Source organism: Xenopus tropicalis, chromosome 8 (genome assembly GCF_000004195.4).
Source record: "Xenopus tropicalis strain Nigerian chromosome 8, UCB_Xtro_10.0, whole genome shotgun sequence".
Lineage (NCBI taxonomy): Eukaryota > Metazoa > Chordata > Amphibia > Anura > Pipidae > Xenopus > Xenopus tropicalis.
The window spans coordinates 4,196,140-4,216,841 of record NC_030684.2 but is presented as its reverse complement, the minus strand read 5'-3'; the positions used below and the strand labels follow the sequence as shown (position 1 = coordinate 4,216,841).

At 50.4% G+C, this 20,702-nt stretch overlaps 1 protein-coding gene across 1 annotated transcript; it reads right to left on the bottom strand.

Annotated features, from left to right (window-relative positions):
- Positions 1–24: 24 nt before the first annotated feature.
- arrdc1 (arrestin domain containing 1) lies at positions 25–15,755 on the bottom strand. The gene is made up of 8 exons (XM_031891026.1): positions 15,638–15,755; positions 5,813–5,948; positions 4,710–4,814; positions 4,131–4,290; positions 2,951–3,133; positions 2,683–2,859; positions 1,333–1,753; positions 25–498 (listed from the first exon to the last, which is right to left on the bottom strand). The coding sequence occupies exons 1-8, from the start codon at positions 15,753–15,755 to the stop codon at positions 440–442; spliced, it is 1,359 nt and encodes a 452-aa protein (XP_031746886.1). The 3' UTR covers positions 25–439.
- Positions 15,756–20,702: the final 4,947 nt, after the last annotated feature.

Here is a 20,702-nt window from a genome sequence, read left to right as displayed (position 1 = left end):
TAAGACCTAAAATCTGTAGATATCTCTGTATATAAAATAAACCTATTTTATTCTGATTAAAAAGTCCAGTGTGCAACTGCAAGGACCTTCCCTGCCCCCGACAAGTAACCGATCAGTTAACCCTTTGGGTGAAGCCAGAATTTGCCGCTAGGATATGACAACTTCCTTTCAAAGGAACCATTTTTCTCCGCCAATCGCTACTCAACTTTATAAGGCATCACGGGTGCTTAAAATCCAGTGATTTAACCCCTTCATGCACCTCCCAGTATAGAAGATCCGGATCTTCACATGTAACGTCGGAACGGTCCAACAGGCACGAAGAGAATCCGAGGGTCCGGAGGAGGCGGGCCGGGGGCGGGGATTCATTTAAACACAGTCATTAGTAGTTTCAATTGGGCGACCAACGCCAGCTCCTCGTCCAGTGCAGAAAGGCGAAGGGTTAATTTCCATTTCTGTCGCCGGCCTCATTGCAGCTTTGCTCGTACGACGGGGGAGCATCTGCCAATAGAAACACACGAAAATATATAATCTGTCTATGTAACCCCTGTTTCACTACTTCCTGCTCCTGGGCTGCTCTCTTTCCCATGGTCAGACAGGAACCTCCCCCTGGGTAAGTGAATCCAATCTCCCCCCAGTACTTACCCAGGTACAGAGCTCTGATTCTCTGTACTTCCTGCTCCTGGGCTGCTCTCTTTCCCATGGTCAGGCAGGAACCCCCCCCTGGGTAAGTGAATCCAATCTCCCCCCAGTACTTACCCAGGTACAGAGCTCTGATTCTCTGTACTTCCTGCTCCTGGGCTGCTCTCTTTCCCATGGTCAGGCAGGAACCTCCCCTGGGTAAGTGAATCCAATCTCCCCCAGTACTTACCCAGGTACAGAGCTCTGATTCTCTGTACTTCCTGCTCCTGGGCTGCTCTCTTTCCCATGGTCAGGCAGGAACCTCCCCTGGGTAAGTGAATCCAATCTCCCCCCAGTACTTACCCAGGTACAGAGCTCTGATTCTCTGTACTTCCTGCTCCTGGGCTGCTCTCTTTCCCATGGTCAGGCAGGAACCCCCCCCCCCTGGGTAAGTGAATCCAATCTCCCCCCAGTACTTACCCAGCTACTAAGCAAGGTTTCTCACTGCATTGATCGCTAAATGAAAAGAGTGTAACGAAGTAAGAGCTCCATCTAGTGGCCATATCCCTGCATTACACTGCCCATACAGAAATACAATAGGAAATTTCATTAACCCTTCATAGTCAGGACCAAGTTGGCTGTGACCATGGGAAAGAGAACAGCCGGCACTAGGAAAATACTCATAATAAGGCAAAAAAAGCCCATTTGACTTACCATAGGGATAACCCCACGTGCTGTATTCTGGTGGCAGGATCAGTGTGCTGGCGGTTGGTACCGGTACCACTGCACCATCAGAAAAGTAAGGGACTGTAGCTCCGGTGGATAAACAGAGGGCGGGGTGGGACGGGGACCCAACGGACTGCGCTTCATCATCAGAACCGGGGAAGTGAAGCTCCGGGGCGTAGCAGAAGGGGACGTGCGGCTGTTGCTGCTGGGAGTGGCACTTAGTGGGGATAGAGACACTTTCCATGGTCTGGGAGGTGCCAGATGCATCGCTGTCCTCGGGGGGAGCGGACGGTACCACGGGAGGGGGAGTCGGATGTAACACGGAATGGCTGAGGCGCATCGGGTTCACTGGAACGTTCCCAATATATATCGGTAACGTGACCGACACCTCGGGATTCTTCACTGTCACCTGTGGGGAAATGGGGAGACTTAACTCCATTTATAGACACTATGGCAGCTCCCACCCATATGTATAAATACAAATATACAGAGAGGGAATGTTCTGGGCACACAATAAGCTGTACCCCCATACTGTACTGTCTAAGGGAAACACTATGGCACCCCCTACCCATATGTATAAATACAAATATACAGAGAAGGAATGTTCTGGGCACACAATAAGCTGTACCCCCATACTGTACTGTCTAAGGGAAACACTATGGCACCCCCTACCCATATGTATAAATACAAATATACAGAGAAGGGATGTTCTGGGCACACAATAAGCTGTACCCCCATACTGTACTGTCTAAGGGAAACACTATGGCACCCCCTACCCATATGTATAAATACAAATATACAGAGAGGGAATGTTCTGGGCACACAGTAAGCTGTACCCCCATACTGTACTGTCTAAGGGAAACACTATGGCACCCCCTACCCATATGTATAAATACAAATATACAGAGAAGGAATGTTCTGGGCACACAATAAGCTGTACCCCCATACTGTACTGTCTAAGGGAAACACTATGGCACCCCCTACCCATATGTATAAATACAAATATACAGAGAGGGAATGTTCTGGGCACACAATAAGCTGTACCCCCATACTGTACTGTCTAAGGGAAACACTATGGCACCTCCTACCCATATGTATAAACTTTTCGCTATAGGATTGAGACAAGTTATTGGCAATCGCCAGTAATGTCTGTGCACACAGTGAGTCATTGCTAGACGATCAATACATTCCTTCCTAGCTAGAACATCACCATGGTTACTGCAAGGAGAGACAGGCAGTCTCAGGAAACAGATGTACCTGAAGCCGACAGTGAAATATTGGGGGGAACTTTACCCAGAATCCTCTCTGTTTAGTAGCAGTAGGGCAGCGCCACGTTACCTGGATGTAGTAGTCAATATGGATGAGGTTGCACCCCTGCAGAATGGACTGCGGAAGAGCCGGAACCAGGATCTGCTCGTCCCACACCGCCCGCTTCCAAGCCTTCACCGGGGCCCCTTCCACCTCCGCGATGGTCCGGAGGTCGTACACCACCCGCTTCGACTTGTAGGCGATTTTCTAACAGCAGAGAAAGACGGGTAAGAAAAAAAAAAAAAATTCCCCAAAACATTTAGTTTTAGTTTCTACCCCTAAGCCCCGCCCCCTTTACCTGGACCAGAGCCGCCACGATGGAGCCGGTGTCGCGGCCGGACTTGTTCTCCAGTTCCGTGTGGATCTGTATGGCCTGTCCCACCACGTAGCCGCGCAGGTCGGAGCTGGCCGCCAGTAGGACCTGCCCGGACTTCACCAGGAGGTAGTTGAACTTCTTAGTCGCCGACGCGCAGTTCCGTTGCTGGAAGAGAAACCGGTTTAGCAACGAAGGGGAGGGCTATGGGCACCAACATGGCCGCCACCAACATTAAAGGGGATGTTCAATTGCAATTGGTGTTCATTTTTTTAGTTTTTCTGCAGCTCTCCAGTTTGGAGTTTCAGCAGCTATCTGGTTGCTAGGGTCCAAATTACCTTAGCAACCAGGGAGTGGTTTGAATAGAAAGATAAGGAATAAAAAGTAACATTAACAATAAAACTGGAGCCTCACAGAGCAATAGGGTTTGGCTGCCGGGGTCAGTTATCCTGTTGCTAGGGCTCAAATGACCTTAGCAACCAGGGAGCTGTTTGATTGGGAGGCGGGTATATGAATACGGGAGGGGCTGAATAGAAAGATAAGGAATAAAAAGTAACAATAACAATAAAACTGGAGCCTCACAGAGCAATAGGGTTTGGCTGCCGGGGTCAGTTATCCTGTTGCTAGGGCTCCAATTACCTTAGCAACCAGGCAGCGGTTTGAATGAGAGACTGGTATATGAATAGGGGGAGGGGCTGAATAGAAAGATAAGGAATAAAAAGTAACAATAAAACTGGAGCCTCACAGAGCAATAGGGTTTGGCTGCCGGGGTCAGTGACCCCCATTTGAAAGCTAGAAAGGGTCGGAAGAAGAAATAATGAAAATAGTATAACAAATAAATAATGAAGACCAATTGAAAAGTTGCTTATAATTGGTCATTCTATGACGAACTAAAAGCTGACTTGAAGGTGAACTTCCCCTTTAAAACACTAGCCCCTTTATTTAGGAATGGGCTCTGCTACTAAATTAGGGGGTACCCATAGTACCCAATGCACAGGGTTGGACTGGGGGGTGCAGAGCCCTTAGGGGACCCCCTGGCCCAGTCTGACCCTGCAGCACAGAAGTGGGGGGCATTCATTATGCAGCTCCTCCCTTGAAAGGGGAGGGCACTAAATCCATCCACTGTGCCCCGCCCCCTAAGGGATCCAATTAAGGCGCCGCCCACCTCGATTTCCGGGATCTCGTTGAGGTCGAGCGGCCGGAGGATGTAGAAGAGTTTGGCGCTCTTGTAGTCTTTGGAGAGTCGCTTGGTCTCGATGGCCGCCCGGACCTGGTGCGTCACCTTCCCGAAGGGACCCTCGAAGGACGTGGCGGCCCGTTTCGGCCTTCGTTATTGGGCCGGCGGGAGTGTGTGGGCGGGTTGTGCGGCCCCGGGGAAACGTCCGCGCTATTTAAAATATGTGGGGTGGGGTACGTTGTCTTGCAACCTTATTGTAGGGGGCGGGGGGGTGGGTCCGCCTAGTTGTTCTTGTGGTTTTCGGTGGTTTATGTTTTGGTTGGGGGGGTTATTTTCTTGTATTGGGCCTCCTGTGTTCTGCTGTTCGGACACGCTTTGGGTCGTGCTGGGGCATTAGGATGGTTGGCTGTTGGGCCGACGTGGTATCAGGAGGGGGGCTGTGGTGGGGGCCCGGGCGGGGGCACTATGTGGTATGGCCGTGCGCCAGCTATTGTGTGCAGCTGTAGGGGATGATGGCCTCGACGGCGAGCGTGGGGGGTCTTTTGCGGGGTACGCCGGTGTGCGCACCGGAGCTTTTCGAGGACGGTTGGGGCGTTTTCTGGGTGCGGGGCCACGTATTCGGCAGAGCTGAAGGTGTGGGGGCATTTATCGAGTGGGCCTACTTTTGCCAGGCTGAAGGGGGTATTTTGAGGTGAAGGGGAGTATTTATCGGCAGGTGAGGGGCCCACGTACCTTTTGGCAGTGCAGGGGCGGCGTTTTATGGCGGCCTGGGGGTGGGGGGTACTTTATCGGCCGGCTGAGGGGGGGGAGTACTTTATGGTGAGGGCTGGGGGGCTGTCCCAACTTTATGGGAGGTGTGAGGGGGGGCAGTTTTATGGCGGGAAGGGCTGGGGTGGAGGTGAGGGGTGAATCGGCGGCTGAGGGGTACCTTTATGGAGGGAATTGGGGGCGCCGGCCTGGGGCAGTACCTTTATGCCAGTGAAGGGCCTGGGGGGCCCCAGGTGAAGGGACCTTTATGAGGAAGGGGGGGGGATATTTTGAAGGTGAAGGGGTGGGGGCAGTTTTATAAGGGAAGGGTGGGGGCAGTACTTATTGAAGGGGTGGGGGATGTACCTTTATCGGCCAGGCTGAAGGGGCCCCACGTACCTTTATCGGCCAGGCTGAAGGGGTGGGGGCCCCACGTACCTTTATCGGCCAGGCTGAAGGGCTGGGGGGGCCACTGTTTTATGCAGCTGAGGGGCGCAGTACTTTATCGGCAGGCTGAAGGGGCTGGGGGCACGTACCTTTATCGGCCAGGCTGAGGGGATGGGGGGTGCCACGTATTTGGAGGCTAGGGGAGTATTTAGAGGTGAGGGCTGGGGGCGTATTTTGGACGGGTGAGGGGCAGTTTTGGTCAGGTCGAAGGGGGGGCCACGTACCTTTTGCCAGGGAAGGGGTGGGGGGAGTATTTATAGAAGGCTGAAGGGGTGGGGGCCCACGTATTTATGGCGGTTGAAGGGGCTGGGGGCCCAGTATTTATCGGAGGCTGAAGGGGCTGGGGGCACGTTTATCGGCCAGGCTGAAGGGGCTGGGGGGCGTATTTAGAGGGCCTGAGGGGCAGTATTTTGGCAGGTGAAGGGCTTGGGGGCAGTTTATTGAGGGGGTACTTAGCGGTGAGGGGTGGGGCGTACTTTATGCCAGGCTGAGGGCTGGGGACGTATTTAGTGAGGGTGGGGGGCCGTTTATGCAGTGCTTGAAGTGTGTGTTGAAGTATTTGTCTCAGGGAGTGTGTCAGTTGTTGGAGCCGAGAGCGCAGTACACTGATGGCTGACGAGGGGATGGGAGGGGAAATTAGTAAACGAATCATCATCAGGGCTTATGAGTAATTATCAAAAATGGTAAGGACAATTTATTTGTAAATGGTATAGGTCAGATATGGGGGAATTCTATGTGAATCCTGTATGGCCATTACAGATGTATGAGAATGATGATATGGGGGAAATTTAATTAGTCTGTTATGGACTATCAGCATTTTGCGAACCTATTTACTAGCATGGGGAACTCTATATAACTCTTGTTTGAATTAAGCTGTATATAGATAGATATGGGGACTATTAAATCTTGTTATGGAATTACCAGCATGCTTATCTAGACCTAGATATGGGGGAAACCCTCCTATATAAACTCCTTGTTATGGCCCCACCCACTTACCCAGCATGCTATACTACGCACCCCTAGCTATGGGGGAAACCCTCCTATATAAACTCCTTGTTATAGCCCCTCCCACTTACCCAGCATGCTGTGCGACACCCCTAGATAGGGGGAAACCCTCCTATATGAACTCCTTATGGCCCCACCCACTTACCCAGCATGCTGTGTGTGCAACACACCCCTAGATATGGGGGAGCCCTCCTATATAAACTACTTATGGCCCCTCCCACTTACCCAGCATGCTGTGCGACACACCCCTAGATATGGGGGAAACCCTCCTATATAAACTCCTTTGTTATGGCCCCTCCCACTTACCCAGCATGCTATGCAACACTTACCCAGCATGCTATATGACACACTCCTAAATATGGGGGGAAACCTTCCAATGTGAATTCATTGTTACGGCCCCTCCCACTTACCCAGTAGGCCGAGCAACCCACCCACAATTTTATTTGTATGTGTCACATGGTATAGGATAATGAGTAAAAGCAACACACCCCTAGATATGGGGGAAACCCTCCTATATAAGCTCCTTATGGCCCCTCCCACTTACCCAGCATGCTGTGCGACACCCCCCTAGCTATGGGGGAAACCCTCCTATATAAGCTCCTTATGGCCCCACCTACTTACCCAGCATGCTATATAAAACACACCCCTAAATATGGGGAGCCCACCTATATAAATTCCTTGTTATAGCCCCACCCACTTACCCAGCATGCTGTGCGACACATCCCAAGATATGGGGGAAACCCTCCAATATAAATTCCTTATGGCCCCACCCACTTTCCCAGCATGCTATGTGGGTAACAGGCCCGTTTGTCGCTCTCCCAATCCCAGAACCTAACGAGCCCAACTGCAGATAACGGGGAGACGCCCAGGATTTGGGGTTAAATACACAGAACCCACAGGGATTTGGCGTCAGCAACATATTTTGTGTCTGTATCAGGAACAGCTGGGCGTGGGGTCAGGCTCACCGGCGCCCCCTGTAATAAATGTGTTCCATTTCCTCCCTGATTCCAATTTCTTCATTAAGTTCAGGCAGAAGCTTTATGTTCCGCAGCTAAATGAGTTACTAACTGCCAGCCAGCTCCAGAGCCCCCCCATTAACTGCCATGGGAACTGCCCCCTGTGTATAAATACAAATATACAGAGAAGGAATGTTCTGGGCACACAATAAGCTGTCCCATACTGTACTGTCTAAGGGAAACACTATGGCACCCCCTACCCATATGTATAAATACAAATATACAGAGAAGGAATGTTCTGGGACAATAAGCTGTACCATACTGTACTGTCTAAGGGTATGGCACCCCCTACATATGTATAAATACAAATATACAGAGAAGGAATGTTCTGGGCACACAATAAGCTGTACCCCCATACTGTACTGTCTAAGGGAAACACTATGGCACCCCCTACCCATACGTATAATACAAATATACAGAGAAGGAATGTTCTGGGCACCAATAAGCTGTACCCCCATACTGTACTGTCTAAGGGAAACACTATGGCACCCTATGTATAATACAAATATACAGAGAGGGAATGTTCTGGGCACACAATAAGCTGTACCCCCATACTGTACTGTCTAAGGGAAATATGGCACCTCCTACCTATATGTTAAATACAAATAAGAAGGAATGTTCTGGCACACAATAAGCTGTACCCCCATACTGTACTGTCTAGCGGAAACACTATGGCACCCCCTACCCATATGTATAAATACAAATATTACAGAGATGGGAATGTTCTGGGCACACAATAAGCTGTACCCCCATACTGTACTGTCTAAGGGAAACACCTATGGCACCCTCCCCATACCGCATATGTATAAATACAAATATACAGAGAAGGAATGTTCTGGGCACACCAATCCACCAGCTGACCCCCAATACTGTACTGTCTAAGGGAAACACTATGGCACCCCCTACCCATATGTATAAATACAAATATACAGAGAAGGAATGTTCTGGGCAGTCTGTGCCAGGCTACTTGATAAGGGGCAGACAGATCAGGGAAAGGTACCAGAGGAATCTGTTGAGGAGGAGGAGGAGGAGGGTCCGTGAGTCAGTTATTGGGTCGGTGCCCAGAATGCTCCTTTGTTTACATTCGGAGAGAGAAGATCATATTTATAAACGTGTGATTCTTCCTGAGTCGGAACGTGCAGAGCCTGATGGTGTCTCTGGGCATTCCTGGGGCACAATGAATGTTTTTGAGGAATTTCTGCCCCCCCCCATAGGGGTTAGGGGTTAATATGCCCCTGCCAATTAACTTTACACCTGAAAGCCCAGAGCATGATCAGCTGGAAGGGAAGGGGGGAGATTTGATGTTTTTAAAGGGGAAGTTAACCCCAACAACTGTCACCCAGGCAGTAGCAGCACAAAACAGCTGAGGAATGAAGGGCGGGTCACATGACCCCAGCTGTCACCTTAGGCGCTTTGCTTCTGTGCAATGGAATTTGTGTCACTTGGCACCTCCCCCTTTGGGAAACTCCATCTGTACTTTCAGGTCCGACAGAACCGACCGTTCGCTACGTTTCCTGTTCCCTTTGCAATCCCAGCAGCCCCTGCTGAGCGACGGGTCACATGAGTCAGGGGAAATTAGTCAGTGTGAGTGACGTGCCCGGCTGGTTATCTGGAGGGTGTGCCCTGGGCATGAGTCATGTGACTCACGTTCTGAGCCAGTAAGCAACTGTGGTACCGACCCACCTGACTCCATGTGGTACTTGTGGCCACTAATGATTAGATATTATATGTAATTATCATAACGAGCAGGTAAAAGGAATGTTATCCTTAGAAAGTGCAATTTATTGTGTGCCCAGAGCATTCCTTCTCTGTATATTTGTATTTATACATATGGGTAGGGGGTGCCATAGTGTTTCCCTTAGACAGTACAGTATGGGGGTACAGCTTATTGTGTGCCCAGAACATTCCTTCTCTGTATATTTGTATTTATACATATGGGTAGGGGGTGCCATAGTGTTTCCCTTAGACAGTACAGTATGGGGGTACAGCTTATTGTGTGCCCAGAACATTCCCTCTCTGTATATTTGTATTTATACATATGGGTAGGAGGTAGAACATTCCTTCTCTGTATGTGCCCAGAACATTCCCTCTCTGTATATTTGTATTTATACATATGGGTAGGGGGTGCCATAGTGTTTTCCTTAGACAGTACAGTATGGGGGTACAGCTTATTGTGTGCCCAGAACATTCCTTCTCTGTATATTTGTATTTATACATATGGGTAGGGGGTGCCATAGTGTTTCCCTTAGACAGTACAGTATGGGGGTACAGCTTATTGTGTGCCCAGAACATTCCCTCTCTGTATATTTGTATTTATACATATGGGTAGGGGGTGCCATAGTGTTTCCCTTAGACAGTACAGTATGGGGGTACAGCTTATTGTGTGCCCAGAACATTCCTTCTCTGTATATTTGTATTTATACATATGGGTAGGGGGTGCCATAGTGTTTCCCTTAGACAGTACAGTATGGGGGTACAGCTTATTGTGTGCCCAGAACATTCCTTCTCTGTATATTTGTATTTATACATATGGGTAGGGGGTGCCATAGTGTTTCCCTTAGACAGTACAGTATGGGGGTACAGCTTATTGTGTGCCCAGAACATTCCCTCTCTGTATATTTGTATTTATACATATGGGTAGGGGGTGCCATAGTGTTTCCCTTAGACAGTACAGTATGGGGGTACAGCTTATTGTGTGCCCAGAACATTCCTTCTCTGTATATTTGTATTTATACATATGGGTAGGGGGTGCCATAGTGTTTCCCTTAGACAGTACAGTATGGGGGTACAGCTTATTGTGTGCCCAGAACATTCCCTCTCTGTATATTTGTATTTATACATATGGGTAGGGGGTGCCATAGTGTTTCCCTTACACTGAAGCTAAAGAGGAAAGACATTTATATAAATACCCCTGGGGGCGGAAGTGCAACAAGCACAGACCCTTATCAGCCCTTTGCCACTAATGCCCCTTTCCTGAGGGCAGATACAGCGGCGGGACCAGCTCTCACTGTACATAAGGGAACAAGTCCAGTTGCAAATGATTTAACTCCCAATGATCCAATAAGATCCCATTACCCGGGGGCCCTCCAGGTCCCCCCACTTTTTTTCTGGGGTCTTTTTATCTCGTAAATAAAAGTATAAACTTTATAAACGGCACCGTAAACCCAAACTGGCCCCGACGTTTGGACCCAGAAGCTTCAGGCTGTGCCCAGAACTTTCCCCTGAAACCCGACCCAAATCCCACAGAACAGAACTGAAATTGTCCGAAGCCGGGCGAGCGAGTAGGAACCCGACACCCAGACTTACTATTATAAACCCGAAACCTCACGGAGGAACCAAGCGAATCCCTCTGGGGCCACTGAGCAACCGATATCCACTGGGGCGGCATTCTAGGTATTTAAAGGGGAACTTCACCCAATAACTGTTATTTGCCTAAATTGAAAGCAGTTTCTCTGCACTGCTGGTTCTGACTCCTGATACAGCTCCCCAATACCCATTCATCCCTCATTCTCACTGGGTTTATAGTTATGTGTAACTGTCACTGTGTCTGTCCCTTTCCCTTCTCTGCACTGCTGGTTCTGACTCCTGATACAACTCCCCAATACCCATTCATCCCTCATTCTCACTGGGTTTATAGTTATGTGTAACTGTCACTGTGTCTGTCTCTTTCCCTTCCCTGCACTGCTGGTTCTGACTCCTGATACAACTCCCCAATACCCATTCATCCCTCATTCTCACTGGGTTTTAAGTTATGTGTACCTGTCACTGTGTCTGTCCCTTTCCCTTCCCTGCACTGCTGGTTCTGACTCCTGATACAACTCCCCAATACCCATTCATCCCTCATTCTCACTGGGTTTATAGTTATGTGTAACTGTCACTGTGTCTGTCCCTTTCCCTTCCCTGCACTGCTGGTTCTGACTCCTGATACAACTCCCCAATATCCATTCATTCCTCATTCTCACTGGGTTTATAGTTATGTGTAACTGTCACTGTCCCTTTCCCTTCCCTGCACTGCTGGTTCTGACTCCTGATACAACTCCCCAATACCCATTCATCCCTCATTCTCACTGGGTTTTAAGTTATGTGTACCTGTCACTGTGTCTGTCCCTTTCCCTTCCCTGCACTGCTGGTTCTGACTCCTGATACAACTCCCCAATACCCATTCATCCCTCATTCTCACTGGGTTTATAGTTATGTGTAACTGTCACTGTCTGTCCCTTTCCCTTCCCTGCACTGCTGGTTCTGACTCCTGATACAACTCCCCAATACCCATTCATCCCTCATTCTCACTGGGTTTATAGTTATGTGTAACTGTCACTGTGTCTGTCCCTTTCCCTTCCCTGCACTGCTGGTTCTGACTCCTGATACAACTCCCCAATACCCATTCATTCCTCATTCTCACTGGGTTTATAGTTATGTGTAACTGTCACTGTGTCTGTCCCTTTCCTTCCCTGCACTGCTGGTTCTGACTCCTGATACAACTCCCCAATACCCATTCATTCCTCATTCTCACTGGGTTTATAGTTATGTGTAACTGTCACTGTGTCTGTCCCTTTCCCTTCCCTGCACTGCTGGTTCTGACTCCTGATACAACTCCCCAATATCCATTCATCCCTCATTCTCACTGGGTTTATAGTTATGTGTAACTGTCACTGTGCCTGTCCCTTTCCCTTCCCTGCACTGCTGGTTCTGACTCCTGATACAACTCCCCAATATCCATTCATCCCTCATTCTCACTGGGTTTATAGTTATGTGTAACTGTCACTGTGTCTGTCCCTTTCCCTTCCCTGCACTGCTGGTTCTGACTCCTGATACAACTCCCCAATACCCATTCATCCCTCATTCTCACTGGGTTTATAGTTATGTGTAACTGTCACTGTGTCTGTCCCTTTCCCTTCCCTGCACTGCTGGTTCTGACTCCTGATACAACTCCCCAATATCCATTCATTCCTCATTCTCACTGGGTTTATAGTTATGTGTAACTGTCACTGTGTCTGTCCCTTTCCCTTCCCTGCACTGCTGGTTCTGACTCCTGATACAACTCCCCAATACCCATTCATCCCTCATTCTCACTGGGTTTATAGTTATGTGTAACTGTCACTGTGTCTGTCCATTTCCCTTCCCTGCACTGCTGGTTCTGACTCCTGATACAACTCCCCAATATCCATTCATCCCTCATTCTCACTGGGTTTATAGTTATGTGTAACTGTCACTGTGCCTGTCCATTTCCCTTCCCTGCACTGCTGGTTCTGACTCCTGATACAACTCCCCAATACCCATTCATTCCTCATTCTCACTGGGTTTATAGTTATGTGTAACGGTCACTGTGTCTGTCCCTTTCCCTTCTCTGCACTGCTGGTTCTGACTCCTGATACAACTCCCCAATACCCATTCATTCCAACAAAGCACAGCAGGAAGTGACTGGCACCTCAGAAATCCCTTCCTCTGTTTAAGGGGCATTGGACTTTAAAAACTTGCCTACTATGTTGATGCTTGCACAATAGTCTCTAGATTGGCCAAACTGCCCAACAATATCCAGGCACGTATGCCACAACCAACAGGGGCAGGGGTTTGTTTAGACAGGGGATTAAAGATGATTAAAGATGCCTCAGGTACTAATACCACAGAAATATCCAACAGGACTTGGAATCCATCCGCTCCTTTACGTGACCTCACCCTGGGGCCCCGGGGCCTTTGAACCTACGCGTGCTGATTGGCTGAATGATGGCGGCACGAGGCCCAAGATGATTGCTGGGTAATTATTAGGATAACTATCATTCCAGTCCTAAAGCGTGACTCTCCTGCTGTTATTGTCCTGACAGGAAGTGGCGAGTCACCAATAGGAAATGCTGCAGAAAGTGTCAGTGTATCCATGGCAACCCCAACTGCCCCTGACACTATCCCCTCACACACAGCAGCTTCCTTGTTCTCCGGGGAGCCAAATTCCTGCGCACTCCCCTCCCCTCCATGACGAATGAAGTGACACCTTGTGTACAGAACATACACAGTCGCACAAGTAACCAAACAAGGCAGTTGCCCCACCCCGGGGCTCAACCCACCCCAACACGTTTCCCCTCCCCGTTACTGGGGAACATGGAAAGTAGGGAGAAATCGCAAACAGGAAGCGGCCGGTGCAAAGGGGGGAAGGAGATTCGGCTGCGCTCAGTCATAATGGCCGCCAACATGAAGTCAATGGGACAGTGGTGGCACCGGGGGTAACTAGCCTGCTACAGAAAGGGTTAATCCACGTGTGCCCCCAAGGGTTAATTTGCCTGCCAGCAGTGTAGGGGTTAAGCCCCCAGCATGCTCTGGGTGTTACTGCCCCGGCTGCTCCCAGTCTCCCACCCAGGCACCTGTTGGTTCCAGATAAGGGGGGGGGGGGATTAGTCCCATGGGGGAGGAGGGGCTGGAACTGAACCTTCCCCTTACGGGGCCCTCAAATTTCACAGGGGCCCCCTGGGAAGGGTCACACCCCCTCTGCTTTATGGGGTCCCCAATATTCTGCCTGGGGGGCCTGAGCTGCACTCACCGGGTCTTCTGAGCCTATAATGGGGGCAACTGGGCAGCCTGAACTCACCCCTAGGTGGGGTATTAGGGTCACTGAGTGCAGAAAGACTTAATACCCCACCTGAGGGTAAATATCTCAGTACAAATAAGCCTTTCGGCTCTCAGTGACCCTAATACCCCACCTGAGGGTAAATATCCCGTATAAATAAGTCTTTCTGCTCTCAGTGACCCTAATACCCCACCTGAGGGTAAATATCCCGTATAAATAAGTCTTTCTGCTCTCAGTGACCCTAATACCCCACCTGAGGGTAAATATCTCAGTACAAATAAGTCTTTCTGCTCTCAGTGACCCTAATACCCCACCTGAGGGTAAATATCTCAGTACAAATAAGCCTTTCTGCTCTCGGTGAGCCTATTTCTATTAAGATATTTACCCCCAGGTGGGGTATTAGGGTCACTGAGAGCCGAAAGGCTTATTTGTACTGAGATATTTACCCTCAGGTGGGGTATTAGGGTCACTGAGAGCAGAAAGGCTTATTTGTACCAAGATATTTACCCTCAGGTGGGGTATTAAGTCTTTCTGCTCTCAGTGACCCTAATACCCCACCTGAGGGTAAATATCTCAGTACAAATAAGCCTTTCGGCTCTCAGTGACCCTAATACCCCACCTGAGGGTAAATATCCCGTATAAATAAGTCTTTCTGCTCTCAGTGACCCTAATACCCCACCTGAGGGTAAATATCTCAGTACAAATAAGCCTTTCTGCTCTCAGTGACCCTAATACCCCACCTGGGGGTAAATATCTCAGTACAAATAAGCCTTTCCGCTCTTAGTGACCCTAATACCCCACCTGGGGGTAAATATCTCAGTACAAATAAGCCTTTCCGCTCTTAGTGACCCTAATACCCCACCTGAGGGTAAATATCTTAGTACAAATAGGATCACTGGGAGCAGAAAGGCTTATTTGTATTGAGATATTTACCCCCAGGTGGGGTATTAGGGTCACTGGGAGCAGAAAGGCTTATTTATATGGGATATTTACCCCCAGGTGGGGTATTAGGGTCACTGAGAGCAGAAAGGCTTATTTATATGGGATATTTACCCCCAGGTGGGGTATTAGGGTCACTAAGAGCAGAAAGGCTTATTTATATGGGATATTTACCCCCAGGTGGGGTATTAGGGTCACTGAGAGCAGAAAGGCTTATTTATATGGGATATTTACCCCCAGGTGGGGTATTAGGGTCACTGAGAGCAGAAAGGCTTATTTATATGGGATATTTACCCCCAGGTGGGGTATTAGGGTCACTAAGAGCAGAAAGGCTTATTTGTACCGGGATATTTACCCCCAGGTGGGGTATTAGGGTCACTGAGAGCAGAAAGGCTTATTTGTACTGAGATATTTACCCCCAGGTGGGGTATTAGGGTCACTGAGAGCAGAAAGGCTTATTTGTACTGAGATATTTACCCCCAGGTGGGGTATTAGGGTCACTGAGAGCAGAAAGGCTTATTTGTACCGGGATATTTACCCCACTAAGAGGGTAAGAGGGTATAAGTGGGGTAATTACCCCAGGGTTGGGCAGTCAGGGAAATAACAGGGGTATGTGTATAGTTGCCACTGGGTGGGGTAATTAGGGGCATCAGTGTAGCAGGTAAGTTACCCCTGGGGTAGGAAAGCAATAGGATATAGATAGTTAGGGCAACTAACAGGGGCCAAAGGAGAGTGGCTATGCCCCCCACCAGTAGTTACCCCAAGAGGGGCAGTTGTCAACTCACCTTTATAAGGCAGGGGGGCGGCGGTGCGGATGGTGACGGTGCCAGCGAGGGGCTCCCCGGGGCTGTAAATGACCCGACTGTCCCTCAGGCTGATCTCGAACAGCTGCACTTTCCCCATGGCCGGAGCGGTGCGGAGTGTGACGGGCGGCGCTGGGACCGCAGCTCTCTCCCTATCTCCCCGCCCCCAGCACCCCGTGACCCCCCGGGAACCCGCCTATCGCCACCCTGGAACGCACGCACGTCACTCCCAGCCACGCCCCTCTGCCTGCTTTACGTTGTGCCGCTCCTGTGTGTCACTCAGGCTTGCCAGCTTCGCGGTTTTTCCGCCAAATTGGGCTACTAATATAAAGTCCAGGCGGGGTTTCCAAAGTAAAAACCCGCCAAGGTACAGTTTTGGGCTATTTTTTGTTTGTAGTTTGGAAAGCAGCCGAAGTTTTTCCCCTGACGTACCTGTCCCACTGCATGCTGGGTAATGTAGTTTTTATCTAACAACTAGCCTACAGCTAGGATTAATATTCAACTACAATACCCAGCATGCAATTGGAGCAGTATAGACAGAGGCCCAAGGGGTATTTGTGGCACTTGTTATACACAATATCTGAGGTAAAGTTGTGAGGCCCCGCCCCCCAACCAGGGGAAACTTGATACCATTAATAGTTAATGTGGGGATCAGCTGAACTCCCTGCACCCTCTGTTCTCCCTGTCGCTATTTCCCTTTCTGTCCATAGGTACGCAAGGAAAACACACCTGTGAAGGGTAAACTTTGCCTTTAATCTAGGAAAGGGGAAGAATTTCACTGTAATAAAATGCGCTCAGACCCCCCCACCCCAACTAACAGATTGGTATCTACTGTATCTCACGTTTACTCTCGGCCTGCGGTTTCAGCAGTTTCCTGATGTGCAGAGAGCGGAGGGTTTGGTGCGGAACATTGTAACAGATGGAGCTGAAGGAGGCGGGACTCTAGGGATTGCAGCTCCGGCCCCCGAAATAGCAAGAAACATAAGTAACAAGTGTTATTGGCTTATAACTCCCAGCATCCTCTCTGCTACTATAGGCACCATCTCTCCCTACTATACCTACTATCCCACAGCCCCAGTCCCTTCCCAGAGGCTATTATCCCCCCACTGCTACTATAGGCACCATCTCTCCCTACTATACCTACTATCCCACAGCCCCAGTCCCTTCCCAGAGGCTATTATCCCCCCCACTGCTACTATAGGCACCATCTCTCCCTACTATACCTGCTATCCCACAGCCCCAGTCCCTTCCCAGAGGCTATTATCCCCCCACTGCTACTATAGGCACCATCTCTCCCTACTATACCTGCTATCCCACAGCCCCAGTCCCTTCCCAGAGGCTATTATCCCACTGCTACTATAGGCACCATCTCTCCCTACTATACCTGCTATCCCACAGCCCCAGTCCCTTCCCAGAGGCTATTATCCCCCCACTGCTACTATAGGCACCATCTCTCCCTACTATACCTGCTATCCCACAGCCCCAGTCCCTTCCCGGAGGCTATTATCCCCCACTGCTACTATAGGCACCATCTCTCCCTACTATACCTGCTATCCCACAGCCCCAGTCCCTTCCCAGAGGCTATTATCCCCCCACTGCTACTATAGGCACCATCTCTCCCTACTATACCTGCTATCCCACAGCCCCAGTCCCTTCCCAGAGGCTATTATCCCCCCACTGCTACTATAGGCACCATCTCTCCCTACTATACCTGCTATCCCACAGCCCCAGTCCCTTCCCAGAGGCTATTATCCCCCCACTGCTACTATAGGCACCATCTCTCCCTACTATACCTGCTATCCCACAGCCCCAGTCCCTTCCCAGAGGCTATTATCCCACTGCTACTATAGGCACCATCTCTCCCTACTATACCTGCTATCCCACAGCCCCAGTCCCTTCCAGAGGCTATTATCCCCCCACTGCTACTATAGGCACCATCTCTCCCTACTATACCTGCTATCCCACAACCCCAGTCCCTTCCCAGAGGCTATTATCCCCCCCACTGCTACTATAGGCACCATCTCTCCCTACTATACCTACTATCCCACAGCCCCAGTCCCTTCCCAGAGGCTATTATCCCCCCACTGCTACTATAGGCACCATCTCTCCCTACTATACCTGCTATCCCACAGCCCCAGTCCCTTCCCAGAGGCTATTATCCCCCCACTGCTACTATAGGCACCATCTCTCCCTACTATACCTGCTATCCCACAACCCCAGTCCCTTCCCAGAGGCTATTATCCCCCCCACTGCTACTATAGGCACCATCTCTCCCTACTATACCTGCTATCCCACAGCCCCAGTCCCTTCCCAGAGGCTATTATCCCACTGCTACTATAGGCACCATCTCTCCCTACTATACCTGCTATCCCACAGCCCCAGTCCCTTCCCAGAGGCTATTATCCCCCCACTGCTACTATAGGCACCATCTCTCCCTACTATACCTGCTATCCCACAGCCCCAGTCCCTTCCCAGAGGCTATTATCCCCCCACTGCTACTATAGGCACCATCTCTCCCTACTATACCTGCTATCCCTCAGCCCCAGTCCCTTCCCAGAGGCTATTATCCCCCCACTGCTACTATAGGCACCATCTCTCCCTACTATACCTGCTATCCCTCAGCCCCAGTCCCTTCCCAGAGGCTATTATCCCCCCACTGCTACTATAGGCACCATCTCTCCCTACTATACCTGCTATCCCACAGCCCCAGTCCCTTCCAGAGGCTATTATCCCCCCACTGCTACTATAGGCACCATCTCTCCCTACTATACCTGCTATCCCCCAGCCCCAGTCCCTTCCCAGAGGCTATTATCCCCCCACTGCTACTATAGGCACCATCTCTCCCTACTATACCTGCTATCCCCCAGCCCCAGTCCCTTCCCAGAGGCTATTATCCCCCCACTGCTACTATAGGCACCATCTCTCCCTACTATACCTGCTATCCCACAGCCCCAGTCCCTTCCCAGAGGCTATTATCCCCCCACTGCTACTATAGGCACCATCTCTCCCTACTATACCTGCTATCCCACAGCCCCAGTCCCTTCCCAGAGGCTATTATCCCCCCACTGCTACAATAGGCACCATCTCTCCCTACTATACCTGCTATCCCACAGCCACAGTCCCTTCCCAGAGACTATTATCCCCCCACTGCTACTATAGGCACCATCTCTCCCTACTATACCTGCTATCCCACAGCCCCAGTCCCTTCCCAGAGGCTATTATCCCCCCACTGCTACTATAGGCACCCTCTCTCCCTACTATACCTGCTATCCCACAGCCCCAGTCCCTTCCCAGAGGCTATTATCCCACTGCTACTATAGGCACCATCTCTCCCTACTATACCTACTATCCCACAGCCCCAGTCCCTTCCCAGAGGCTATTATCCCCCCACTGCTACTATAGACACCAACTCTCCCTACTATACCTGCTATCCCACAGCCCCAGTCCCTTCCCAGAGGCTATTATCCCCCCACTGCTACTATAGGCACCATCTCTCCCTACTATACCTGCTATCCCACAGCCCCAGTCCCTTCCCAGAGGCTATTATCCCCCCCACTGCTACTATAGGCCACCATCTCTCCCTACTATACCTGCTATCCCACAGCCCCAGTCCCTTCCCAGAGGCTATTATCCCCCCACTGCTACTATAGGCACCATCTCTCCCTACTATACCTGCTATCCCACAGCCCCAGTCCCTTCCCAGAGGCTATTATCCCCCCACTGCTACTATAGGCACCATCTCTCCCTACTATACCTGCTATCCCACAGCCCCAGTCCCTTCCCAGAGGCTATTATCCCCCCACTGCTACTATAGGCACCATCTCTCCCTACTATACCTGCTATCCCACAGCCCCAGTCCCTTCCCAGAGGCTATTATCCCCCCACTGCTACTATAGGCACCATCTCTCCCTACTATACCTGCTATCCCACAGCCCCAGTCCCTTCCCAGAGGCTATTATCCCCCCACTGCTACTATAGGCACCATCTCTCCCTACTATACCTGCTATCCCACAGCCCCAGTCCCTTCCCAGAGGCTATTATCCCACTGCTACTATAGGCACCATCTCTCCCCTACTATACCTGCTATCCCACAGCCCCAGTCCCTTCCCAGAGGCTATTATCCCTCCACTGCTACTATAGGCACCATCTCTCCCTACTATACCTGCTATCCCACAGCCCCAGTCCCTTCCCAGAGGCTATTATCCCCCCACTGCTACTATAGACACCATCTCTCCCTACTATACCTGCTATCCCACAGCCCCAGTCCCTTCCCAGAGGCTATTATCCCCCCATTGCTACTATAGACACCATCTCTCCCTACTATACCTGCTATCCCACAGCCCCAGTCCCTTCCCAGAGGCTATTATCCCCCCATTGCTACTATAGACACCATCTCTCCCTACTATACCTGCTATCCCACAGCCCCAGTCCCTTCCCAGAGGCTATTATCCCCCCACTGCTACTATAGGCACCATCTCCGCCCTACTATACCTGCTATCCCACAGCCCCAGTCCCTTCCCAGAGGCTATTATCCCACTGCTACTATAGGCACCATCTCTCCCTACTATACCTGCTATCCCACAGCCCCAGTCCCTTCCCAGAGGCTATTATCCCCCCACTGCTACTATAGGCACCATCTCTCCCTACTATACCTGCTATCCCACAGCCACAGTCCCTTCCCAGAGGCTATTATCCCCCCACTGCTACTATAGGCACCATCTCTCCCTACTATACCTGCTATCCCACAGCCCCAGTCCCTTCCCAGAGGCTATTATCCCACTGCTACTATAGGCACCATCTCTCCCTACTATACCTGCTATCCCACAGCCCCAGTCCCTTCCCAGAGGCTATTATCCCCCCACTGTTACTATAGGCACCATCTCTCCCTACTATACCTGCTATCCCACAGCCCCAGTCCCTTCCCAGAGGCTATTATCCCACTGCTACTATAGGCACCATCTCTCCCTACTATACCTGCTATCCCACAGCCCCAGTCCCTTCCCAGAGGCTATTATCCCCCCACTGCTACTATAGGCACCATCTCTCC